Source organism: Tachysurus vachellii, chromosome 7, assembly GCF_030014155.1.
Source record: "Tachysurus vachellii isolate PV-2020 chromosome 7, HZAU_Pvac_v1, whole genome shotgun sequence".
Classification (NCBI taxonomy): Eukaryota; Metazoa; Chordata; class Actinopteri; order Siluriformes; family Bagridae; genus Tachysurus; species Tachysurus vachellii.
In genome coordinates this window covers 9572818-9599799 of record NC_083466.1, presented here as the reverse complement: position 1 = coordinate 9599799, position 26982 = coordinate 9572818, and the positions used below count along the sequence as shown (strand labels likewise).

The window sequence follows — 26982 nt, the reverse complement described above, 5'->3', positions numbered from 1 at the left end:
ACGTAGGATCGAACTCACAACCTTCTGATTTGTAGCCCAACACCTTAACCACTAGGTTACAACATGCCACATATACAGATTATTGTGTGCTGGACAGTAAGAGTCTTTTACAGTAGCTATGCCTGATTATGCATCACGTTATGTATGTTTTATTTATTTATCAAATTAGTTATCAGAATCAGAATCAGAATCTCCCTCCTCCGCCTTGTGTGTGTGGAGTGTGCATGTTCTCCCCATGCCTCGGAGGTTCACCTGGTACTCCGGTTTCCTCCCCCAGTCCAAAGACATGCATGGTAGGTGGATTGGCATCTCTGAAAAATTGTGAATGAAAGTGTGTGTGCCCTGCTATGGGTTGGCACTCCGTCCAGGGTGTATCCTGCCTTGATGCCCGATGACGCCTGAGATAGGCACAGGCTCCCCGTGACCCGAGGTAGTTCGGATAAGCGGTAGAAAATTAATGAGTGAGTGAGAATCAGAATCAGGTTTATTGGCCAAGTGTGTTGACACACACAAGAAATTTGGTTCCAGCTGTTTGTGACTCTCAAAAGTACAGACATAAATAACACTATACTATAATACAGTATAATAATGTATAATACAGACTATACAGTTGTGATACAATAGACAGTATGAGTATTAAATATGAATACAGAATACATGACTGATCAGTTATGTACATAAAGTGTGGGAAGTGCAAATATTGTGCAATATTATGCTTTTTGTACAATATGCAGCAGCAGTAGTGTGTGTAACATACACGGATGATGTGATGACTGACAGTTCTGATAATGCAGTGCTTATAGATATGAAGCAGTGAATATAATTATGGTGAGTTGTTAATCAGGGTGATTGACAGGGGAAAGAAACTGTTCCTGTGTCTGGCAGTTTTAGTAAACAAAGTTCTGTAGCACCTGCCAGAAGGGAGGAGCTGAAAGAGGTTGTGTCCAGAGTACGAAGGGTCAGTGGTGATTTTTCCTGGCCAGTTTCTGGCTCTTGTGTCGTACAAGTCCTGGAGAGTGGGCAGGGGGGCGCCAATTATTTTTTCCACTGTTTTTACTGTGCGTTGCAGTCTGTTCCTGTCCTGTTTAGTTGCTGCACCAAACCAGATGGTGATGGATGTGCACAGGACAGACTCAATGACGGCAGTGTAGAACAGCATCAACAACTCCTGTGGCAGACCAAACTTCCTTAACATGAGTGCATTCAACGAGGTCAAGGTGTTCGTCCGCATCAGACCCACAGCCCAGTTTGCTCATGAACTCATCGAGTACTCACCTGATGAACAGGTTATACAAACAAGGACCATTACATTTTATCCAACATTGCTTATTGTCAGCAGATTTTCTACGATCATAACTGAATGTACTGAAGCTGTACCTTTTGCATTCAGTCCAAGTAATGTTAGTTATTACATTACTTAATTATCTTTTTAAGACGGTGAATGTGCGTCTGAGTAAGAAATCCAAGACAGCGGTGTTGAATAATCAGATGAGCTCGTGGTGTTTCCGGCTCAGCGGAGTGCTACACAACTTATCACAGGAAGAGTTCTATCAACAGGTCGCACACAGTGTGGTGCTTGGAGCTCTGGAGGGTTACAATGGTCAGGAAGGCTGATGCATACCACATACAATTCACAATCCATTAAGAAATATTGCTGTCAAAGTTTGAAAAATGTTCCCTTCCCTTATTATATTTTGTCTCTATCGAATTAGGCACGGTTATGTGCTTTGGGCAGACTGGAGCTGGAAAGACCTTCACAATGACCGGTGCCAGCGAGAGTTACAAACAACGAGGCATCATCCCACGTGCCATACAGGACGTATGTAAAAATCATACCATGTGATGTACAACAAGAGTTCTCGGTTTTAGTCCTGGAAAGATCATGTATTTTGTGTCTGAATAAACTTTTCCTCTATTCAGGTGTTCCATGAGATCGACACTCGTGTGGATTACAGCTTCTCTGTGCACCTCTCCTTTCTGGAGATTTACAATGAGACTTTGGTGGACCTGCTGGCCTCAGTGAAAGGGGGACAGACGAAGCACTGTGGAACATTGTCTGTGGTGGAAGAGCCAGAGGGTGCAGTTTCAGTAAAGGGCCTGTCCTTACATCCAGTTCACAGCGAAGAGGAGGCACTAAACTTGCTATTTGAGGTGAACAATAATGTTTTTGTCCCACATCTTTACAAAAACTGAACTGTCACCATTTACCTGAAAGCATCATCATCCAGATCATACTGACCACAGAAATATCAACTAGTCACCACCAGAGAATTTACTGACAGCTTTGTTAGCAGCTGGCTCGGACACTCACATTCACCCAATAGATAATTACATCACTTATTTTTATTTATTAAAGCAACAGTATGATTTTATCTCATCTTTATCTAATCTTTCAAAAAATGTGAGAGTAAATTTTGAATCTGTTCATATCAGAAACAAAATAAAACTATACAGTGGTGTGAAAAAGTGTTTGCCCCCTTCCTGATTTTCTATTTTTTGCATGTTTGTCACACTTTAATGTTTCAGATCATCAGACAAATTTAAATATTAGTCAAAGATAACACAAGTAAACACAACATGCAGCTTTTAAATAAAGGTTTTTATTATTAAGGAAAGACAAAATCCAAACCTACATGGCCCTGTGTGAAAAAGTGTTTGCCCCCTTGCACTGAGTGTTACAGCACAGTGGAGGATTTTTGCTCAACTCATCTTTGCAGAATTGTTGTAATTCAGCCACATTGGAGGGTTTTCGAGCATGAACCGCCTTTTTAAGGTCATGCCACAGCATCTCAATAGGATTCAGGTCAGTACTTTGACTAGGCCACTCCAAAGTCTTCATTTTGTTTTTTTCTTCAGCCATTCAGAGGTGGACTTGCTGGTGTGTTTTGGATCATTGTCCTGCTGCAGAACCCAAGTTTGCTACAGCTTGAGGTCACGAACAGATGGCCTCACTTTGTCCTTCAGGATTTTTTGGTAAACAGCAGAATTCATGGTTCCATTTATCACAGCAAGTCTTCCAGGTCCTGAAGCAGCAAAACAGCCCCAGACCATCACACTACCACCGCCATATTTTACTGTTGGTATGATGTTCTTTTTCTGAAATGCAGTGTTACTTTTACACCAGATGTAATGGGACAAACACCTTCCAAAAAGTCTAACGTTCGTTAAACACTTTTTTCACACAGGGCCATGTAGTTTTGGATTTTGTTTTCCCTTAATAATAAAAACCTTCATTTAAAAACTGTATATTGTGTTTACTTGTGTTATCTTTGACTTATATTCAAATTTTGTTTGATGATCTGAAACATTAAAGTGTGACAAACATGTAAAAAAATAAATCAGGAAGGCGGCCAACACTTTTTCACACTCCTGTGTATCTAATGGTGCTTCCTACACACTAAATATGCTTGCTGTATGCAGCTTGACATAATAACAGTGCAGTAGCTTACCTTGAACCCATTACCTCTGACTTGCTCATTAGGACTGAATATGAATGTAAATTTGAATCTTTTTAAAAAATTTTTCAGAAAATGTTATTTTATTCAGATGTTTTTTTTAATATATATTCTTGTAAACCTGCTTTGTGACAATGTCCACTGTGTAAAGCGCTATAAAAACAACGTTATCACTGTTAACAGGGAGAGATGAATAAAATAATAGGAGCACATGCCCTCAACAAGAACTCATCCCGGTCACATTGTATCTTTACTATTCACATTGAGGTGAGAAAGATCTGCAGACACTCTTTCACTACATTACACTAGGCAAAAGTGGAGAAAGAGCTTTACAATGTTGTACGAACACAAACATAACTATACATGTTCGCTGAATCTTTATTACATGGATCAGTATTGAGGTGTGTATGTGTGTCTGTCTCGTTGTGGCCCAGTCTCGCTCTCATGCGCGGTCAAACGCAGCGTACGTCACTTCAAAACTTAATTTAGTGGACCTTGCGGGTTCTGAGAGGCTGAGCAAAACTGGGGTGAGTTCACGTATCACTTTCCACACTTAAGAATGAACAATCTACGCAAAAATAAATACACAGCTCTGAATGACCTGAGTGTCTTTTGTTCTAGTCTGAGGGTCAGGTGCAGAGAGAGACCCTGTACATAAACAGATCTCTGTCCTTCCTCGAGCAGGCCATCTTGGCCTTGGCTGACCGGCGCAGGGAGCATGTGCCCTTCAGACAAAGCAAGCTAACGCATGCTCTTAAAGACTCTCTCGGTCAGTTTGGCACCAACAGCAAAATACACATGGGCTAAACCGCCAAAAGGTTTGTGGACACCTGACTATCATACACATATGTGCTTGGTGAAAATCCCATTTTAGGGAAGAAGCACATAGGGGGTGTTATGATCAGGTTTCCACATACTTTTGACTATACAGTGTAGCTTTCTAATAATAATGTGCAATCACATTAGTTAAAAACTGTCATGCTGTAGAAAAACCTACATCTATTCGGACAGATTGACATTTGGATAAAAGCTGATTTTTTTATTGGTGATTTTATATCTATCTCGAAATTTGTGACAAGAACAGCAGCATAAAATATCTGGGGTAGAAAAATGTTTGTTTATGGTTCAACTTAATGCATCTTAGCACCAGTGTTTGTGTATATACAGAGAATATTTAATCGCTTAATAACTATTCGCTACCAAATAGATACTTTAAAAATTTGACTGCTTTAATATACTAGCATCATTTAGAAGGAAAAATGTCAGTAAAACAAATTGTCAGTCAAACAAAAAGATATTAGTATTAAAAGCCAAACACTGTTCATAGAACACTCTTTATGCTTTTAAATTCCTTAACAATAATAAGTATCTATAAATCAATTCTTGATCAGAAAACATGGTTCACTTCTGTATGTTAATTTGCAGCAATTAACGCAAAATTTCTGGTCCTGGTAAATGCCCTGTCCATTTTAGAGTTTTACTGTAGCAGAAAAACACCATGAGCAGCAGCAGGGTTAAGATGATGTGCATTACGCTCATGTTTAACTTGTCTTTGTACAGGTGGAAATTGTAACACAGTGCTGGTGGCCAATATCTTCGGTGAGGCAGCACAGATTGAAGAGACGGTGAGCAGGATACTCTTAGGTGATGGAAGAGAGCAGTGAAGTAGCTGTTGTGCTCTCTCAAAATTACTACAGCTCTGTTCTCTATGTTTTGCAGCTCTCTACTCTCCGCTTTGCAGCAAGAATGAAGTGTGTGCGCACAGAGCCAGCTGTCAACAAGCACATCGACCCTGCTGTAAGATTCAGAACCTACAAGGCACCAGTGCCACATGGTCTGGTTGGACTGTAATGCATAATTTCAGGAGCACTTCATTAAGAGTAATTCTGTAACAGCTGATTTAAAGAAATCTCTAGAGCAGCCTGAAAAGAATCGTAGAAACATTATTTTTATACACTACACATAAAAATACTACAACCACAGTGACTCGAATAAATAACCAAAAATAAGATAAGAGGAAAGAAAACACATGGGAAAACACACATATGAAAAAGATAATTAAATTAATAAATGAATAAACAAGAGTTATATATATATATAGATATATATATATATATATATATGTTCATTCATTCATCTTCTACCGCGTATCCAAACTTCTCGGGTCACGGGGAGCCTGTGCCTATCTCAGGCGTCATCGGGCATCAAGGCAGGATACACCCTGGACGGAGTGGCAATCCATCGCAGATATATATATATATATATATATATATATATATATATATATATATATATATATATATATATAAAAAAGAAATAAGTAATAGTTCTGTTGGAGTTGAACTGTCATATATTCCATTTTAAAATAGATTCAAGTTTTTCAATCCACTCGGCCATTTTTGAAGGTTGTGGTTTCATCCAATTAATTATGGTTTTTCGTGCACTTAATAAAAGTAAATGTAAAATATATCTCTGGTTTTTGCTACATATATCTTGGAGTATCCCTTTAAGCAAAGCAAAAAAACAAAAAACATCAATTGTGCGACACGTCTCATTTCATCTTTTAAAAGAAACATCTCACCTGGCGTCTAGAAACTCAGGGTTATCTGCTATGGACATAGCACATGATTGGGTTGCCATTCCTCTCTGTTGTCCAAACATCTTTCGTCTTTTCTTAAGATCGGGGTGTCACAAAGGCTAGTGTTGACAAAAGGGTACAAAAGAATCTGATTAAACAGAATTTCATTTTACATCTCATAATAAAGATGTTTAGCATAGTCTAAGAATAGGTTAATAATGCTGATTACTTGAATTTTTTTTTTTTTCAGTTGCAGGTCCAAAGACTGCAAAAAGAAATCCAAATTCTGAAGCAGGAGCTTTTCCTTCATAACACACTGGTCAGTATTCGGTTATTATACTCATAAACTTTAGCACAGAGAAAACCCTACACATGATTTACATACACAGTATTGGCAAAGGTACACTATGTGGACACTTGATCATCACATCAATATGTGGTTCTTCCACAAACTGTTACCATAAAGTTGAAAACACACAGTTTGTTTAAAAATCTTTTCAAGTTCAAGTTCAACTTTATTTGTATAGCACATTTACAAACAGCCACACGGCCGACGTATTGCACGTACATTTAAAAATACACACATACACAATAAAATAGTTAATTAAAAAAAAATAATAATAATAATAAAAAATATAACCAGTTTAAAAGAAAGTGATATAAATATAAACTGTAAGATATAAACAGACATAAACCCCTGGGCAATCATGAAAAGGCTAGAGAAAATAAGTGGGTCTTTAGCATGGACTTAAAACTAGAAATGCTGGGTGCCATCCTAATCTCTAATGGCAGGGAGTTCCATAGTCTAGGACCGGCCAGAGAAAAGGCTGAAACTGTAGTTTCACTGAAACTACAAAGTCTAAAACTGTTCCAGTATGATAATGCTCCTGTGCACAAAGCAAGCTTAATAAAGTCATGGAGTACCAATGTTGGAATGGAATGAACTTAAGTGAACACTGAACACCTGACCTTCAAAAGATTTCCAAGAAGAATAGAGTATGGAATGGCCTGTTCAAAAGGTGATGTTCAGTTGTCCATAATCTTTTAACCATAGGTCGAACGCCTCTTTTGTTTCAGTTTTCTAATGTATCAAGTCATGTCTCTTGACTTCTCTTACTGCAGTAGAGAGTACGATTTGGCGGTATATAATTAAGTCAGAGGTATTAAACATATTTAGATGAATTCCTGCTCTAAATAAAATGAGATTCAGTGACAAACATAAGTGTCGTAATGAAAATAAACATTTAACCAGGTTTAAATAATAAAGTAAATTACTGACTAATTATCTGTTGTGTGTAGGGCACCCTAGGGAATCAGACAGGGAGAAATATACACAGAGCCAGGAATGAGGTGAAATCACACTGGTGAGGGTTTTATTTACAAGTTCTTGGTGCAAGGAGTGAGAGGGAGCGTGAAAGAGATACCACGTGCCGCACACGTTAAAATGGTCCACTCAACTTTTAGGAGGTGGAGGGGGAAGTTGAAGTTGCAGGCATCTCCAAGGTGAAGAGAGAGTAGCTGAGCATGGTGATAATTCCAGCCTTTTGGCAGAGAATAGGGGCAATTTCGCCCCAGGAGTGTGGCTCAGTCTCAGCAGGCAGGTGGCAAGTCCTTCAAGGTGAATCTGTAAAGGAGAGAGGCGGAGACAGCACATTAGTTTCTCAGAATATCCTACTTTCCTCCCTCTAGCTGCTGGGCCTTGCTCTCTGCTGTGTTTCTCTGCCTGAGGGTGAGTGCCACAGTAGCGCTCCTGATTGGCTCCCTGTTTTCACCGGTATTATGGCTGCGCCAGGCAGCGGTGTGTGCTCCGCCTTCACAGGGTCCCCTAATTAGCTCTGAGCCCCCACATAGCAGCAGTCACCCCCAGAGGGTGAGGTGCCGAGAGAGGCAGTCTGCATTCCCGTGCTGGATTAAAGCTCTGTGCTGGACCTGGAATGAGATGTCCTGCAAAGAAAAAATAAACAGAGTTACTCTGGCATTGTTATTCCTTGTTTTTGCACATCCATAGCAGGAGGGCATGGTCAGTGACCAGGGTGAAGTGCTGCACTGCTAGGTAATTCTGGAGCTCCTCGATGGCCCATTTGATTGCCAGGGCTTCCAGTTCCACTGCGGCATAGTTCTTCTCAGCGGGGGTCAGCTTTTGGGAGATGTATAGGACCTTGTGCTCCTCCCCTTTGAACTCTTGAGACAGACTGTGCCAAGCACTGTCTCAGAGGTGTTTGTCTGCATGGTGAAGGGGATGCTGCTAGAAGGGATCCGGCACCCCATGCAGGCTAAAAGGAACCCAGTACTGCCAGTGGCCATTGGGCTGGCCATCCGTGGCCAGAGCAACCCGCCAAAAGTACATGGTGAGGTTGAGCGTCGATATGAACCGGGCTTTCCCCAGGTGCTCCATGAGGTCATCCACTCGAGGAAGGGGAACTTGTTAAAATCCGAGATCCGGTTGAGCCTTCGGTCATTTCACAGGCGGATGCTCACATCAGGCTCCACCCCAATGGGACTGGACCATGGGCTGGCGGACTCGATGATTCCATCCCTCAGCATCCAGTCAACTTCTGCATCTATAGCCTGACGGCGGGCTTCTGGGACCCAGTATGGACACTGTTGGACCACAGTGCAGAGTGCAGGTAGCGAACACAGACACAACAGGCACAGGAGAAATCCATTCCTTCAATAGAATAATATGGTATAAATGTGTCTGGAAGGGGATGACTGTTCTTCCCAAGCTTCTCGGACCACGTCCAGCAGTCCTCAAGGTCGCCACCCGAAGAGGAGGTCAAATGGGTGAACCATGGTGGATGCCTGGGGAGCCTCTTGGATGGCAAATAGGATGTAGGGAAGGAGGAGGTCCCAGTTCCATCCCACCTCGTCTACCACCCTCCGGAGCATCCTCTTCAGCATCTGATTGAACCGCTCCACAAGTCTGTCAGTCTGCGGGTGGTAGACAGACTTCATGAGCTGCTTAACCTGCAACAGATGAACCAGATCCACCATTAGCTTGGACATGAAGGTCATACCAAAATACGGACCCAGCGCATCAAGGAACTCCCTGGGTTTCGGGGGCCCCTTCAGCCCCCATGGCTTACCATTCCACCGCACATAATGCCTGACAGAACCAAACCATGGACACCCTCTCCTCGACTTCTTTCAGGGACAGACGATCATGCGGACATACATCTGCAGCAGCGCGTCTATCTGGGACGTGGAGCTAATTATGGGGTCGTGTTGCTACTTATGCTAGTCGCTTGCAGAGTTAACGGGAGGCCTCCTCAGCTTCCAGAGTGGTAGGCTAGCTGTGCTTTCACCCAGTGCGTCGGCACAATCCCGCTTTCACCAGCCCTCCCAGTCTGTGTTGCGCTCTAATTTGGTGCTGCAGGATTTGCTCCACACTTGGGCCCAAAATGGGCGCTGTCCATTTTGCCGAACCGCCAGTGTTTCCCTCTGTTTTTAGCCTTTCGTGGGTGAGGAGTGGTATTTTAGCTGTGTCAGGCGGGGGTGTGTGCTTCACCGTCACGCATATATTATCAATAACACATCTTATTAAATAATATAAAAATCATGGCGTTCTGTTCACTTTTTTGTATGGAGTAAATCCTCTACAGGATGTGGAATCCAAAGCTTTGAGATTCACTCACTCACTCATTTTCTACCGCTTATCCGAACTACCTCGGGTCACGGGGAGCCTGTGCCTATCTCAGACGTCATTGGGCATCAAGGCATGATACACCCTGGACGGAGTGCCAACCCATCGCAGGGCACACACACACACACACTCATTCACTCACGCAATCACACACTACGGACAATTTTCCAGAGATGCCAATCAACCTACCATGCATGTCTTTGGACCGGGGGAGGAAACCGGAGTACCCGGAGGAAACCCCCGAGGCACGGGGAGAACATGCAAACTCCACACACACAAGGCGGAGGCGGGAATCGAACCCCCAACCCTGGAGGTGTGAGGCGAACGTGCTAACCACTAAGCCACCGTGCCCCCCACCTTTGAGCTGGAATTGCTAAATTTCAAACAGAAAGTCAAAAAGGATAGTTAATGGTAATGAAAAAAAAAACGTTTTGTAGCATGAAGCAAAGAGATAAAGCACATAAATTGTGATTTTAAACCTACCTGATTAATTTGTTATTGAATTTAACTGATCTCATCATTTGCTTGTTACACCCCAATTAACACTAATGTCCTGATATGTGCTGTATTTTTTCCACAAAGGCAGATAGGGCTGGTGTGATGTATGAGGACCTGTCGGAGGCACAGGTTGCACTGATTAAAAGTGAGGTTCAGAGATATCTGGCCGGCACGCTGGATGAGCTCAGGGTAAGTCCAGTGGAAGCTGTTTAAAGGAACTGTTTGGCTTAGCTTTTACAAAATATAGATCCAAGACATGCTGAATGTCTGATTTTGATTTATTATTATAATGAACATATAAGGCTACCATGCAAACTGAAGGCCTAAATCATCACACTTTCCACTTTTCCCAAACCACTTTGTGCTAGTTAATCCTCTCAAATGGGTTTGTTTAGAAAAGTGCCACAGTGTGTAAAAAATGCCTTGGCTAACTTACCATGTGGATTAAGGTAGAAAAAAGTAAAAAGGTTGGATAAATGATCATTAAAAAAAACAATACAAACAGTATTTTTTGTGAGAACTTTTCTGAAATATTTTAGATTGAGAGTGTTCAACAAATCCAGGCAGTGTTTGCAGAGTTTAAAAAAGCTTTCCAGTAAGTAGACAACATTTCTATTATTCATCACCATCATAATATCAAATATACAGCACATATGAAGAGTTATGGCATGAAGCAAATAATTTTTAAATGTGATTATTGAACTGGAATGGAAAAAGTTATACTGCTACATGGTGTGTGTGTGTGTGTGTGTGTGTGTGTGTAATAGGGAGCAGGAACAGCGACTTAAAGAGCAGACAAGTCAGAAACGTGTTGTGGTGGAGCATACTCCAAGCACTTCTGATGCTAAAGTAAGCTTTAAGGTCCTTTATATTACAACGCTGTTGATTTCGCTGTTCAAAGTCGTTCCACCTGAGAGGCAAATCTCAGGTTAATTATGCGCTTGTTCTCTTTTTGCTCATACGCTATACATACTGGATGAAAAAGGAAAAAAAATCTATTCCATTTGTTTTTCACCAACTCAGTCCATCACTAGTCACTACAACACTTTCATGGCTGCTATGTGACAGAAAACTAGGGTATAAATTGTACTGTGTCATATTACGTTAATACAAGGATCATTAATAGTGCTTTTTTCACCAAAAAGTTGATCGGTTGTTTTTTTTTCACATGCAGAAGCCTGTAAAAGAGGTGGTAGGTCTGCCTGCATCATCACATCAGCAGTCTGTGACACTTGGCAGAGGCAAAGGCAAGAAGGTCAAAGAGAGCAGCAGGTGATTAGTTTATTAATCCCTACACATTTTCACTTTGTTTCCATGCACCACTGGAAATCCTGAAACTATATAGCATGGTGTTTTGACCTACTGCTATTTATCCATGGACAGAAAAAACGGACATGGTAGCACAGGCCCAGGCAAACATCTCACCATGACGCAGAGTGAAACGGAGATCGTCCTTCCTCCTAGTGTAGATGAGAGCAAGGAGAGTGCTAATGACGAAGTAAAGATGAGCGAGTATGCCCCAATTTATTAATTGCCAGTAGTCAATTTATCCAGGTCAAGGTTGCAGTAAAACTGGAGCCTATCCCAGGTATCCCAAGGCTACTGTTAAAAGAACGATCTTGCACACTTGCATTCACAGTGAGCATGTGATCAGAGGGATCCTGCATTTTTAACACACACACTAATGTATTGTATATCCATAGTTGTAATTACAGAGATTACAGTCCATGTCAGTGAGGACAGCAACATAAAGTTTTAGGGGGGAAAAACCTCCTGAAAGTAGGCATACTTTATGTACTGGATTGTTTCCTCTGTCGTTTTCCCAGCATTCCTCCATCTAAGATGGAAGCATTTGAGGTCTACAAGTCAGAGGGGGGCAGTGAACTCAACCGCATACTGAAGAAAAACAAGTCAGTGCTGAAAGAACGTCTGACTCAAGTGAACAACCTTACAGGGAACATCAACTCCATTAAATGGGACATCGACCACATGAAAACTGAACTCCAGCTGTATAAAGAACAGAGACAGGGTTTGTATTATGTATTTAACAGTCTTGTAAGTTCTACTACTAAATAAACCAGTATTTACTCAATACTGAAATAGTTTCTAGCAAAATAAAGTTTCTTTCAGGCATTCAAGTGGTGGCATTACAGACCTAAACACTTATTAGTTTGTAGTGTGGTACACATGAGATTATGTTTATGACAAAAAGACCTGTCCACTTTATTATTCATGGAGTTCATGATCAACTGTAATAAGTTGTACAGCAGACACCTGACTTGATTTACTCTCTTCTCATTACTGAGCCAGCTTGTTCCTGTGTTTCGTCTCAACTTCAGGCAAGTCGACGAGTGCAGTTGGAGAACCCGTGCTGGACGCAGCCGAGGTAAATCTGCTCATGAAACTCAGAGAGGCCAAGGATCAGTACAGGCAGCACTATACAGAACTGCTCAGCACCAAAGCAGAGGTGCAATACTGCAGACATCTTGTGGACCAGTGCCGCATGCGCCTGTTCACTGGTAACCTTCTGATGATCTACAGCCTTGTTTTGATGACTTTACATTTATATGGTTAACTTCAAATTTTTTAGAAACATATTTAGCATTCAGTAGAAACCTACAGCATTTCGGTTTCATACAGTCTGATACTTACTCATACACTCCAATCCTCTTGGTATTTGCGGCAGACTTTGAGAGCTGGTACAATGAGTCCTTCGTGCTTCCAGACGAGGTTCTATCCATCTTCAAAGATGGGGGACCTATTAGACCAGGCTTGGTTCCTTTGGACAACGATTTGGCTTTGGTTAGTAACACTGCAAGAATAATATATAGTGTTTAAAAACTTCTCTAGGTACTTTTTGATGTATTCATTGAGGGAGATTTCAAAGCTCTTAAGTACGTGAAAATGTTTATCAAAACCAAACACCACAGAACGGGGGGCACGGTGGCTTAGTGGTTAGCACGTTCGCCTCACACCTCCAGGGTCGGGGTCGATTCCCGCCTCCACCTTGTGTGTGTGGAGTTTGCATGTTCTCCACGTGCCTCGGGGGTTTCCTCCGGGTACTCCGGTTTCCTCCCCCGCTCCAAAGACATGCATGGTAGGTTGATTGGCATCTCTGGAAAATTGTCCCTAGTGTGTGTGATTGCGTGAGTGAATGAGAGTGTGTGTGTGTGCCCTGCGATGGGTTGGCACTCCGTCCAGGGTGTATCCTGCCTTGATGCCCGATGACGCCTGAGATGGGCACAGGCTCCCCGTGACCCGAGGTAGTTCGGATAAGCGGTAGAAGATGAATGAATGAACACCACAGAACTGCACATTTCTAAGCAAACTGACTAACTGAAATGTGTGTCTTGTTTGCAGAGAGCACCTCATGGTCCTGCTTCCAGGAGGAACAGCATGGGATCAGACACAAACAAACCCAAACCACTTGCAACTGTCACCCCGATAAGGCGATAGCATGACCACTACACATCTTTCCTTCTTCTTTGTCTTGGCAGCGAATAATATTTGTAACTTTAATTACCAAAGACATCAATAAATTATCAAGATGGTGGTGGACTTACAGGAAATAAAGGTTTTAAATCACTAAAAGCTATGCAGTTTTGAGAAATGCTCGTCATTTATTATTAATTGTACTGTAATTCTTGTTAAAGGGACATTTTTGTTTGTTAATTCATCAGATTAACATTAGTACTTGATTGTGACTTATGTATTTTAGACCCATAATAAAAATATACAGATAAATTATACATACTGTGGGAAACGTATTTACAAACTAAACATCCACAACACTCTTAATTTGTCAAAAATCTGATACATCATTCATTTTCTGACAGTAGTACTTATAATCAAATAATCAAACTGGAGGTAGAAACAGCCTTCTGCTTTTAAAATAATAAATTATTTTATTATTTAGTCTCGGGGACACAAACATAAAAGTAAAACGTAGAGACACTTTGACACGTCAGCTTGTTAAATGAAAAGTAAACTTTATTATTCCTGAACCACAAAATAGACTTCTTTGGTTGTACAAATTCACTAGTTACAGTCCTGAATGAGCTCTAACTCCCACATTCAGCCCCGCCATCACCTATGTAGCAAAAAAAAGCCCCCCATTCCAAAGAAATCAAGAACAAGAGAAATCAAAACTGTCCTGCTGCAAAAATGTAGTGAATCCCATTCGTTAATTGTGTGAAAATGTGATTTCTTCTTCTTTTTTTTTTTTTTTTTACAAAAATACAATAAATGATCGATTAGCCATTTAAGCCACTTCCCAAGTGTCGTCATTCGAAACTGAATTTCAGTTAGCAAGAGCGAGATGAAAAACTACAATTAGTAAAGAGAAAGACATTGTTTGACACGAGAGTGACCACAGTGTTGATGGCAGCTGGTTTGAGAATGATAAAATGGTTTGTTCTAGAGAGGGATGGAAAAAAATAGATTTTTCCTCACCAAGGATTGAATAACGTCAACAACAACAGAAATAATGCAGTTAAGCCAATATTCCTGCAGTGGACACCAGTTAAGACTGTACTGTATCTGGATGCCACCGTCACTGCACACACTGGCTCAGTTTTACCTTGGAGTTCTGCTTCTCACAGCATTTTGTACATTATTCACACAAGGCTAAGCATTTCAGTGGCTTTAGATTTAAATGTAATTGGAAAAGAAAAACGGAGTAGCAACTCCAGAGAAAGTATATGAACATGAGTCACATTGGAAAAAAACACAACAACAACAAAAAAAAAAAAACTAACCCAAAACACGAAACGAAAAAACAGGGGATTATAACAGTTCATCGCATGAACCCCAGTGTTACATAAATAGAAAGAATGGTACCATGTTTAGATGATATACGATGGACACCTGGACCTTCTCTTCAGACGGCTCCATTAAAGTTCATGGTCTGAGAGTTTGAAGTAAATATTTATTACGAATGTCTTTTTATTTTTTTTTTAATAGTCCGTCAGGTAATGGGAATGTTCCAGCAAACAGCATGCAACATGGTCCAGGAAGCAGAAAAATGCAGAGGGGAAGATATTCTGGTTTTCTCATGAATGCAACCAATGCACTTGGGACAGAAAGCTGATAATTATTATTATTATTTTTTAATAATTCTGCTGTCCTCTGTAGCCTTTCATCTTCTAGGTCCAGGAAGACTTGAGAGACGTTTAGTTCGGTTTAAGCTGCGCTCAACTGAAACCAGGCAGAATATGATGATGATTTATGTTTTTTATGCTTTATGATAAGATGAAACCCTCAGAACACAAGACCAACACGAGGAACATACATTCATTTGGAACACTGATCCAAATCAAAAATGGAAAAAAACAAACAAAAAAACAAAACAAAACAAAAAAAAACGCTGATTTTTATATTGATATGGTTAAAGTTGATATATCTATACAGTGCTGATAAATCGATAAATCAGTAAATATGGACTGACTGGTGGAATATTCCCAATTATGATGTGTCTTTTAAAAACGAATAAAAAGGTCAAATGGTGACTACGGAAATAAATTACATGTAAAACGTTTTTTTTCTCCCCCTCCTCCGCTATGGGGCAGAGAAAGTCACAGAATAATCGCTTGCTGTCCAGATGAGCAAGTTAAAGTCTCTCCAGAACATTAACACGAGTCAGGAACATTTTTTTTTTTTTCCATTAATATCAGAGGTTTAAAACTAAAAGTATTAAAAAGCACCCAAATCACTATCATCTAAAAAATAATTTAGCTTTGTTAAAAGCAAACTGTAGGACAAGGGAGCAAAATGAACAAGTGTGTACTTTGCATGGCATGATGACCCTCATTAAGTGTCCAGTATGAAGGAAGAGGAAAAAGCTTCCTCATCTCTGCTAAATGTTAGCTGGAAAGGCAAGACTGGTGTGCAAAAAAAACCCCAAAAAGCTGTAGTGTTTCTTTAAAAAAACAAAAGAGATAGAAAAAAAACCTGTCTCTGTGAAACTTTACAATGATGCGAGAGTGGTTGCAAGTCTTTCACACGTATCTGTGAAGGAGCGTTTTAGTTTTGTCTATAGCTTGTAGTATCACTAGCTACTGTGCACTATCCTTATAAAATGTATTGCGCGTGTGTGTAAAATTATGTGGGAACGGCAGTCTCTAGACTGTGCCGCCCCTGTCGTAGTTTACGTTTGTTGCTGTACAGAGCCATCTCCTCCAGAGCAGAAGTGGTGGCCACAGGAGCTACAGGAACCTCAGCTTCTACACAGGAAACTAAAGAGAGAGAGAGAGAGAGAGAGAGAGAGAGAGAGAGAGAGAGAGAGAGAGGGAGAGAGAGAGAGACGGAGAAAGAGAATGAGAGACAGAGAGAGAGAATGAGAGACAGAGAGAGAGAGAATGAGAGACAGAGAGAGAGAGAGAGACGGAGAGAGAATGAGAGACGGAGAAAGAGAATGAGAGACAGAGAGAGAGAATGAGAGACAGAGAGAGAGAATGAGAGACAGAGAGAGAGAGACAGAGAGAATGAGAGAGAGAGAGAGAATGAGAGAGAGAGAGAGAGAGAGAGAGAGAGAGAGAGAGAGAGAGAGAGAGAGAGAGAGAGAGAGAGAGAGAGAGAGAGAGAGAGAGAGAGAGAGTGAGAGAGACAGAGAGAGAGAGAGAGAGACAGAGAGAGTGAGAGAGAGACAGAGAGAGAGAGAGAGAGAGAGAGAGAGAGAGAGACAGAGAGAGTGAGAGAGAGACAGAGAGAGAGAGAGAGAGGGAGAGAGAGAGACAGAGAGAGTGAGAGAGAGAGAGAGACAGAGAGAGAGAATGAGACAGAGAGAGAGAGAGAGAGAGAGAGAGTGAGAGAGAGACAGAGAGAGAGAATGAGACAGAGAGAGAGAGAGAGAGAGAGACAGAGAGAGTGAGAGGGAGACAGAGAAAAAAACTCTTTAGCACAACTTCATAAAGAGATAAGATTATAAAAGGCAGATTATGGTTTGCTGGTTCTGCCCCATTCACCTCTTCCCAAGCAAGGCTTCCCAATGCTGCACCCTGAGCCCAGAGAATGGGAAAATATACCAAACAACATACACTATAAAATATGTCTTGGAAGCAAAAGCAAGGCTAAACACTATACTGGTTATCAATGATCGATTGATATCAACAATTCATCAAAGACCAAACAGGCCTGGTGTTATTGTAAGCAACAAAATCTCAGTAGGTACAGGCTCCCAGCCTTGGTCCTGGAGAATCCACATGTTCTGCTCTTCTTGAGTTTATGTGGTTGTGTTAAAGGAGGAAGAACACTGACTATGCAGGTGGAGGGATTCTCTAGGACTAAGCTTGGAAGCCTATGCAGTAGGGCATCACAAGTATGGCAGGAACGCTACAATAACCCCATAACCAGCACTAAACAGACACCAACTGGCAAGAAGCCCCAATAATCCAGAAGCACGAAAAGCAACACTTCAAAACGGTGCTGTATTAAATTTGTCATGCGTATAGAACATGGAATTAAATATGCAATCGGTGTGCAAGGTCTGTATTTATCTATGCTATGCCTCAAATCAAAGCTCTTTTTGAACAGTGAAGTACATATACTGCATGGTTATTTTACAGCCAAAATCATTAAGAACCTGGAATGGATCACTGTACAAGGCTCGATTGTTAGAAAAGATTTTACACCGTTTATACATTATAAGAATCTAATTTGATTTTCAGGTCATTCAGTAGTTGGAAAAAACCCAAAGCATCAGCACTTAAGCAGGCTTTATGCAGCAAACAGTTCCTGGAAATATGCATTCAGATAGGGGACACACACACACACACACACACACACACACACACACACACACACACACACACACACACACACACACACACACACACACACACACACACACACACACACACACACACACACACACACACACACACACACACACACACACACAGAGAACTCCTACCAAATCCAGATGATCACTTATCCTAGGAAACTGCCTGTGTCAAGGGGACAACAAGTGTCAGCAAAGTATAGTCCAGAGTGTGTAATCACACCCACAGCAACACACCTACTGACCAGTCACACACACACACACACAGGCATACCTGGGCTAGTGGAGACATCACTGTTGAATTGAACATCTGTAGCATCTGGAGACTGCAAAACAAGAAGAAGTATAAGAGAGTAAAGACTTAAGGGCTTCTCAGCCTGAAGTCAATGCCAGCACCAGTGTAGGAAACAAAGCCATCAACAGGGACTGCAGCCACGGAAAAGAAAACTTGGGGTTTATTATAAACCAGCTGAAGTAGCCAGGCACAATGGCACTTCCTCACACAGGGAATCTGCTGGTTTAGACCCTCACAAATGCCCCATTTTCTGGTATTAGCAGTTATTCATTAGAAGGTGAGGATATATAGCACTGAAAAAAGAAGATGCAACATAAAAAAGCCGTACCTGTTTGATACAAATACACACATTTGATAGAACTCGCACACCAAACACCCAAAAAAAACACCAGCATGCGACAGTTCTTCACCCCCCAACATGGATGTACTGTAAATGAACTGAGTTGTACCTGAACGAGTGCTAAACAAAAGCTCTAGTCCATGGCCTAGATTCAACAGTTCATGTCCTTGGTATTATGAAATTCCAGTTGAAGACAGAAAGCCAGTTAATCCTTGTATTACCCTAAAAAATGTTTGTACACGTTTAATGTAATCAGGGTGAAGGCGATGCTTGACGCTAAAACTGCACTGATAAAAGATGTCAAACTGCACTCAACACACAGCAAGGTCAGAGTACACTCAAAAGGCCACCAAAGAGCACATCAGATTCACAAAAAAAACATCTACAGAGCCTCTAAATTTTTGGTTAATGAACATTACGGATTAGATAAGGAATCTTTTCGTTACTGTGTTACAAAGACAAGTTCTTTGAACAGACATTTATATTCAGAGCTCTTAAAAGTAGTGCTTTTTATTTATTTGGATGACTGAAAACTTGAAGGACTTCACACTAAATCAATTAATAAAATAATTTGGTGGTCTTTGGTGTGGAATAAAGGATATTAAAAAACAACCAACACAATGAGCCCAACCCACAAGACCAATGTTCATCCAAACATTCACAAAAACACACAACACCAACACTAAATAAAGCAACATTCCCTTGTTCCCAGCTCCCCATGTTCCCTCACAAGCCCGGTTTAATGGTCTTGCCTGTCTTCCACTCACAGCTGATAACCCACCAACTTAATTGGTTTTCCATGCAGCACAGTGAGATAATAATAGACAAATGATTTGTCCCAAGGAGCTACTTGGTGCTAGGTTCCAAATCTGGTTAATGGCCTTAACTAACAGGGCATCATTTGCTGAAGGTGAAAGGGAAACAAAGATCTGCATGAAGGAGGTCAGTGTTAAGTCCTTGAGGTCATCCTGACTTTATCCCATGTTTTGAAGCACCATGAAGCCAGTTGATCAGGTATCAATGCTGTCCAACTAGTTAAATGCTTTATTCCATGCTCCAAGCTCGCAGAAATGGTTGGTACTAGCAGTAAAGTGTAAGTGATCTGATCATCAACGCTGTTTATGCAGAGAAGATGGAGGCCCAGTTACTCGGGACACTGGATTTATTAACACGGCCAGGAGGGAGAGAGGTAACAGGGAAAGCCAGGCAGATGAGACTAACTTGAGAGGATAAGGAGTGTCAGATTCCTGAGAACTTGGCATGCAGGCAATACCTGAATGTCGTATACGGGTTTAGCAGAAGGAATGGCAGCGAATTGTCGGTAGTCAAACTTCTTTTCTGACAGGGACTAAGGACAGCAAATGAATGGGTGTAAATATGTGGGGCAAAGGGGAGGGAGGAGGTGGAGAAATAAAGACAAAGCAGATGTGAGATGAAAATAAGTCATATGAGGAAAGGACAGAGATAAAGGAGAATAGAGGGGGAGAAAAAAAAGTCAAGGAGACAGTTCATGTGAATACAACCTGGCTTGCTTTGAAGAATGAATGGAAGTAATGGACACAAGTGGTTTATACTTTGTTGGCAAAACAAAACAATACTGTTATCTACTGTAGTGTGTAAGCTTAAAGCCTAAAGCAGTCAAGGCAGCTGTTTTCCCTTGGCATCAACATGCATAACAAAAAAGAATGAAAAATAACTCATACCAGTCGACCCGGTGATGTCACCGACCGAGGACTGTAATCTGTCCAGAAAAGAGGGGGGAAAAACACCATCAGGCTTTGAAATCTGTACACAGACACTTGGCAGACTTTGTCTTGCTAGTATGTGAACAGAGATGGAGCGCTCTCACCTTCCATAGGAGTGGGTGAAGGTGTGGGCGCAGGAGACGGCGATTCAGCCAGCTGGTCCAGAGTGCCTCGCTTTCTCCCTTCCTTGGACTTAGCAATGACCATCTGAGCTTTGAGAGCATCCTGCTCTAAAGACTTCATCCTAAAGGAACAGAAAGGGCTTAGTTAGATTTTAAAAAACAACAAAAAAAAAAAACCAACACAAAGTGCACACACATTGATTGATAGCGTTGGGGAAAGTGAAAACAATTGTAACTGGTTAACGTTAACCAAATTACCATGGCAACATGCATCCATGATGCATTCACTTGCTGTTAAAAAGAAAATAGTTTAAAATCTTAATTCATCTTGCAGAAACCACAGCAAGCCTATAGTCTGGTCCCTATGCCCCAAATAATCGATTTCTAATTATTATTTCTTGCAGTCTAACTAAATTTTTTGTACTTGTAGGATGGCAGTGCAGCAGTGAGAGGGGGATGGAGAACTAGTACAGAACAGTGAACTAGGGTACAGTTCTGTTGTGCATGAAGAGTTCAGGTAGGAGGAAAGGCAACGCTGCATTGTGCTGCAGTGGCAGGCATTTATTGTGTGCTATTACAGGACAGATTGTGGAATTAAACAAAAATAACACATGCTAGGATGGTGTGATACACCATTGCCATCCCAAGGTCATTTATTTTTGTTATTATTTATTTTTTCACTTTATGGTAAAGACAATAAAACAAATCTTGCCATGTGAACAAAAAACCATAAAGCATAAATTTTAAGACAGAAACTTATGTCGAAAGGCTTACTGACAAACAGATCAGAAACTCCTTCCGTTAATGTTAGAAAAACAGAAACTTCCACATAAATGATTATACAAAAATACATGTACTAATAGCGTTCGAGCGGTCACGTGCTGTGGAGCTGTGTGCGTGTGTGTGTCTGTGAAGGTGTCTGCAAGAACCAGCACACAGCATTCACCAAAAACACCAGAACCAGGAACTACACAGAATCACTATAAGCCACTGCCCTCACACACAGCAAGCACCAAAGCAGAAAAGCACCAGAGCTCAGCCCCCACAATGCTGTGTGGGTGGGCAGGGCAGACCTGGGCTGAGAGGAAGAAGAGCAGGTAGAGGAAGGAGCTGCAGCACTGTCTAACGACGCCCTCACACGTGACTGGTAGAGCCTCTTGGCCAGGTCTTGCTCATACTGCCTAACGTCTTCCTCTAGACCATAAGGCCTTGGGAACAGCCAACCAGACAGAGGGATGCGAGAGCAGGAGAGGAGAGAGAACATATGGGGAAAATTGCACAAAGAGAAAAGGAAAGAGAAGAAGAGGGTACAGATGGAAGGTAAAATACTAGGACACACAGTAAGAATCAAAAAGCTAAGTTAACAAGGGTACTCCAGTGCCAAGGCTGCCAAAGACACATCTTATGACTTGCTGCGTCCTTCCTCCACAGCTAGCGCTTCTACTGTAATTAAAATAAAGACAATTTGCATTAGACTATATTTTTAGCAGTTTCCCAGTCAACAAAGACTGTTACACTCCAGAACAACGATAGAGATGTTTGGTTCCCACCAAGTCCCACCAACTATCTGCAGCCCTCTGGTTGAAGTTGGCACCATATTGACACCACACTTTGCTGCATGTTTTATTTAGTACGCGGTGTTAATGAAATAGCCTTCTTTTTTTTGTGTGAAGTTTTTCAGCATGTCTTTGGAAACCCTGTGCATAGACATAAAATGAATGTGGAAGACAATACATGAAAAAAGAGGCAGAGTTTAAGACAAAAAAAGGAGGTTCGGACTTGAAAAGACTATGTGCAGATAAATAATGCAGGGATCGCTAACATTTAAGAAAATAAAAAACCAAACAGATCTCTGGTTCATGATTTGGGAGCTACACACACATTCCTCATTACTGAGCTTTTTAGGTAGTATGGTGCTTGATGCTGTACCTGGCTGCCCTCCACATTGCTCTTTTTTCTGCCTCCAGGGCCCGTTTTTCTGCAGGAGAAAGGTCCTTGTCTGTAACCACACTGAGCTCTGGGCTCTGCACACGCAGCCTCTCCTGGTGCCTGCGCTCAGCCTTGGCAGTGCGGACGGGAGCTGCAGACTCGCCGGGATACACAGGGATCAGACTGAACACACATAGTAGTGAATATGTTAAAGGAAAAGAACATGTAAGACCACAGAATGATAAAAATGCAACCTTCCATTAGTTACCCAGTCATGGAGTTGGGTCTGGGCTCCAGTCTAAAGCTATCCTCCATAGAGTTGCGCTGGGAATCAGCTCTGCCATCTACAGAGGAAGGCCTACAAAACATGACATCACAAGCAAATGATGGTGGTTGCAATGCTATGAATGAAAGTCCATCATAACATCAGGGAAGGAAAAATACAAAATAATGTGACATTCCTGAGTCTTTCTTACAGTAACGCAATAGGAACCTTATACACCTATGTTAAACCTCTGCCCGTATACAACAATCCCAGTCACAAAAAACAAACTAGCGGTAGAATGTATGTGAAAGCCTCCAGTAGTCATTGTTGTATATTAAAAGATACATTATTAGATCTATCATAAGACATAATGCTATATTAAGTAAACTATAAAAAAGGCAGTGAAAAGATCGGCCTACCCTGAGCTGGGAGGCGTGGCACTGTGGTTTGAGGGTGTGGCACATTGCCTGGGAGGAGTAGGAGCGTGCCCGCTGACAGACTCAACCTTGTACTCGACCCCATCCAGAATAACCTTGCCGTGGGCCTTCATTTGAGCCACCTGCTTTGCCAGATCTTCCTCTTCGTCGTCCTCATCCTCATCCATAATATACTCCCGTGCACTCTCAATTCTCTTTGCTGAGTAATTAGAATTGATGCCACACTATAAATCACCTTCACGAATAAGACGGTCAATAAATGCTGTTAATTCATGTACTTGGCTCTTTAGCTCTTTCTGTAGAACTGAACTTGGACCATTTATGTATCAGCGAGACTTTTAACAAGCACTGTGAACACAATGTTTTGATACCTATGATTAATGCAAAATTTTTGGATTATTGTTATTATTATTGTTATTTTAGTCATAGTGTATCTTATTTGGAATCAGGTTTTATTTATAGTGCATGAGCTAATGTGATAACATTATCTCAGCTGGGTTAGAGACATGGATGAGTCTTTTATAATCTGGGCCATGACAGCAACACAAACAAAAAAAAGTAGCACCCGTTCCAAATAATCCAATTGGTAATACAGACAGTTGCATATAATCCTGGTAACAAAGTTGTGCATTTTTCTGACCTGTCGTACACAATACTTGTATGCGTCACACCACCCATGTCAATTCAGTCTCTGTCTTATCAGTCTCCCAATACTCACACAAACCTGTGATGTACTGTAAGAGAAGTGAATAGAAGAAACGGAGATGAACACGAACCTTCCTCCTCTTTCATTTTTTTCAGGTCATCCTCTCCTACAAGTGAAACCCGAGGTTTGGGTTTGCTGTCTGGTGTCTGCTGCTTCACATCAATCTCAAAGTACTTCTGTCTGTCTCTGAAAGACCGTTGCTCTGGGCTCCCTCTCCCACAGGATGTGTGGGGCTGTAGAAAAAAGAAAGGAGCCCAAATAAGTCAGTAGCTCAGACTATAATTTACACTGACAAAAACACACTGTGTTGACCTTTGTAGGATGCTGTTTAGATTGCGAACCATCACAGGTTTCGTTCTACAACGCAGGATTTGCACCTCAGCAGAGAAAACAATGAAAGCACAGGTACAAAGGTGCAGCAGGATGAGATTATATCTTCAAGGCTTTTTAACTTTTTATACTGAATATAATTGTCATGCAAAAGTGAAACATGCTTAGGTCTTGATCTGGTTTCCACCGAGATCCTATAGCAACAATTCATGCCTGCCACCAAACTGAATTAACCTGCAGAAGGATTAATCAGGAGTCCCCAATTAGGAAAGGTCTCAGTCCTTGGCCATGTGTTTGAGGCGATACAAACTTTTGCCCCACCACCAATGTAGATAAAAGAGCATGTTATTCAGCACAGCTGTACACAAGAGGGTCCAGGCGGAGTGATGACCCTTGTCAAGCCATATACCTTAGACTTAGACTCCAGGGAGGGGCGAGACAGGCGTGGCACAGCTGCCAGGTTCCTGTACTCACGACGGTCAGATGTGAGGGAGGGACGAGGGCTGAGGCCCCCTCTTTCACCCTCACCTATAAACACTTCATTACACTCCTCTGGCTGAAAGAGCCATTAAAGGCACACCATCAGTACCACATTTGTACAAGCCCTCTCTGCTTAACAGTTCAATGCAGAGCACCATACAGTGACGGTAATAACACTCAGCAAAACAGTCAACATTCCTTTACCATAATGTCTGGTTCAAAAGCACAGGATTAGACACTGAACAGTATTAAAAAAAACAAATGGAGACCGAGACATACCTCTGGAAAGGTCTGCTTTGGGTGAAAGTTGTTCCTCTGACTATAGAGATCCTAAAAAAAAAAAAAATAGGGAGAATTTGCAATAGGTAAGGATAAGAAATTTCAACAAACCGAAATAAGAACAGTTATCAGACAACAAAGTAAATTAATAAATTAAAAATATACATGGCTTTAACTTGGGGGATTTTCTAACAACACTTCACACTGTCAAATACCACAACAAAACCAGAAACAACACTGATGGATAGATGGGCACTTGGACCGTGCAGAAGAGCCCATATACAGTCCGTAATGTGAATGTGAATGACTCATGCAAGACTCTGACCAACAGAAGACAAGCCTTCAAAGAATGGGCTCCGATGGGAAGGCTTTGTTATCAATAATGGATGTTAGAACAACCATGGCATGCTCAGAACCGCTTGGAGCTTCAACCCTACCTGTGGAGGCTCCAGCACAGCCATTGAGTGGGGCACAGCAGCAAACGCCTTATATGCCTGCTTGACATTGATGGGAAATTCGTTGAAAGTATCAGGGGACGGGGCACGAGGCTGCACAGAGGGTTCAAAGGCCAAGGAGTTGTGAATAAAGGGGTCAGAAGACTGACCAGAATGGGACAGAAAAAAGAGAGAGAAGCAATAATGCATGGCTAGAAGGCATGCAGTGAATGTGTGTGCTGTGGCTTAAGAGAATAAAGAAAATAAAAAAACAAGGAGAGGAAACTGACTGCATAATAGATGGTGCATTGCTGAAATTTATGGATAAATCTAAGCCCCGGAATGAAATTCTGTATAAATGATACGTATTCATTGCTGAGAGTAATCAAAGGTACATGGTTTAGAATATAAACTCTTGCAGATGTAGGAGACTCCCTTTGGTTCATTAGTGTTTTCGATGTCTTTAAATATCTCAGCACCCCTTAACCCGTGGGATTCGTCAATGAAATGATATGTTGAGATGTTCTGTGATTCCAATAGCATCGTATCGCTTCCAAAACCGAAACATGATATGACAACTGACAGGTGACGACAGGTGTGACTTTTAGTGGATCGAATACTTAAGGACAGGTGGTGGAGGAACAGTTTACGGAGTCTCTGGAATGTGGTCTACACAGTTGTGAGGAATCTTACAGTGGTCTGGGAGTTGACGGGGGAAGGGCCATGCTGGAAAGGGTTGGGACTACGGTGACCATCCTGACTGACTGGAGAGGCAGGCGGCCGCACCCGTGAGATAGGCTGGATGGCACCAGGCTTGGTCTGGAAGCGATAGAGAAAAATACATCTAAGTGAAGCAACACCACAACATTGATACCCCTTACCAAGTAGAACACCATATACAGATGATTTATTACCACTAAAGTAGCTGTTAACATAAAAATGAAACTAAATCTGTCTTTGCTTCTTTGGACACTCACAGCTGAACTGTCCTTGGTAGTCACATTGGAGGATACATGAATGCTTGCCTGGAATGAAGCAAAATTATGCACTGTGTGAAACACATGTTCCTGATCAGGATCTACTTTGTGTGGATAAGCAAACCAAAAAACCTAAGCACCAAACCAGTATTATGCAGGCACCAGCGAGTTACAATGTCAAGAGCAGTCACAGCTAGCAGAGCCCGTTAAAAATTAAAGTACCAAAAAAAATCACAGTTGAGCTTTTAATACATCCAGTCACCCTGGTCTTGTTCTACAGTCCTGACCTTCATCATAGGCAAAAGTGCGATGATTTTCTGACAGCACATGTTAGGAAATAGCACAGGAGATAAAGCCTGTTACAACTGTAAGAGGTCTCGCATGATTACTCATAGCAACAATGCAGTTTTGTCAATCCACCAAGGCTAATATGCGAGCCATTTAGTTTCATTACCCATGATAAGAAATAGCAGAGGAAGCCGTAATTATCAGGTCGTGCTCAGACAGCCTTATGAATCAGCCTCACTTACATATCGAGTTTCCCTGCCTTGTGTGGCAGGGGCTGAGCATGAGGACTGGCGTAATGATGGCTAGGAAAGGAGGTGTCAATGAAAGCATGAGATAAGCAACAAAAGGAAGTGAATGACTTATCACTTTATCATTTGTGATGGCATTAAGTGGTGGCAAAAGCT

The 26982-nt window shown here is 41.6% G+C and overlaps 2 protein-coding genes across 16 annotated transcripts in view; one reads left to right on the top strand and one right to left on the bottom strand.

The window, feature by feature from the left end:
- Nucleotides 1-1093: 1093 nt before the first annotated feature.
- kif9 (kinesin family member 9) lies at nt 1094-13658 on the top strand. Its single transcript, XM_060874113.1, has 17 exons — nt 1094-1286; nt 1435-1600; nt 1713-1819; nt 1921-2151; nt 3639-3722; nt 3890-3982; nt 4077-4224; nt 5016-5080; nt 5175-5252; nt 6284-6352; nt 10259-10363; nt 10714-10769; nt 10942-11023; nt 11349-11446; nt 12001-12203; nt 12514-12693; nt 13535-13658. The coding sequence occupies exons 1-17, from the start codon at nt 1194-1196 to the stop codon at nt 13633-13635; spliced, it is 1959 nt and encodes a 652-aa protein (XP_060730096.1). The 5' UTR covers nt 1094-1193; the 3' UTR covers nt 13636-13658.
- Nucleotides 13659-14143: 485 nt separating this feature from the next.
- The window catches only part of scrib (scribble planar cell polarity protein), a 75913-nt gene continuing 63074 nt past the window's right edge, over nt 14144-26982 (bottom strand). For 5 of the 15 annotated variants that reach the window (XM_060874086.1, XM_060874072.1, XM_060874074.1 and 2 more), the window contains 15 exons: nt 26821-26880; nt 26291-26338; nt 26007-26132; nt 25317-25427; nt 24880-24930; nt 24530-24676; nt 23861-24023; nt 23067-23283; nt 22651-22740; nt 22383-22565; nt 20436-20575; nt 20290-20327; nt 19860-19934; nt 18226-18277; nt 14144-16407 (listed from right to left, as the gene is read on the bottom strand). In XM_060874086.1, the coding sequence (XP_060730069.1) occupies nt 16274-16407; nt 18226-18277; nt 19860-19934; nt 20290-20327; nt 20436-20575; nt 22383-22565; nt 22651-22740; nt 23067-23283; nt 23861-24023; nt 24530-24676; nt 24880-24930; nt 25317-25427; nt 26007-26132; nt 26291-26338; nt 26821-26880 (1635 nt within the window). In that variant the 3' untranslated portion in view covers nt 14144-16273. Of the gene's footprint in view, nt 16408-18083; nt 18118-18225; nt 18278-19859; nt 19935-20289; nt 20328-20435; nt 20576-22382; nt 22566-22650; nt 22741-23066; nt 23284-23860; nt 24024-24529; nt 24677-24879; nt 24931-25316; nt 25428-26006; nt 26133-26290; nt 26339-26820; nt 26881-26982 lie in introns of all 15 variants that reach the window. The other 10 variants (XM_060874075.1, XM_060874076.1, XM_060874081.1 and 7 more) reach the window with 9 other exon arrangements.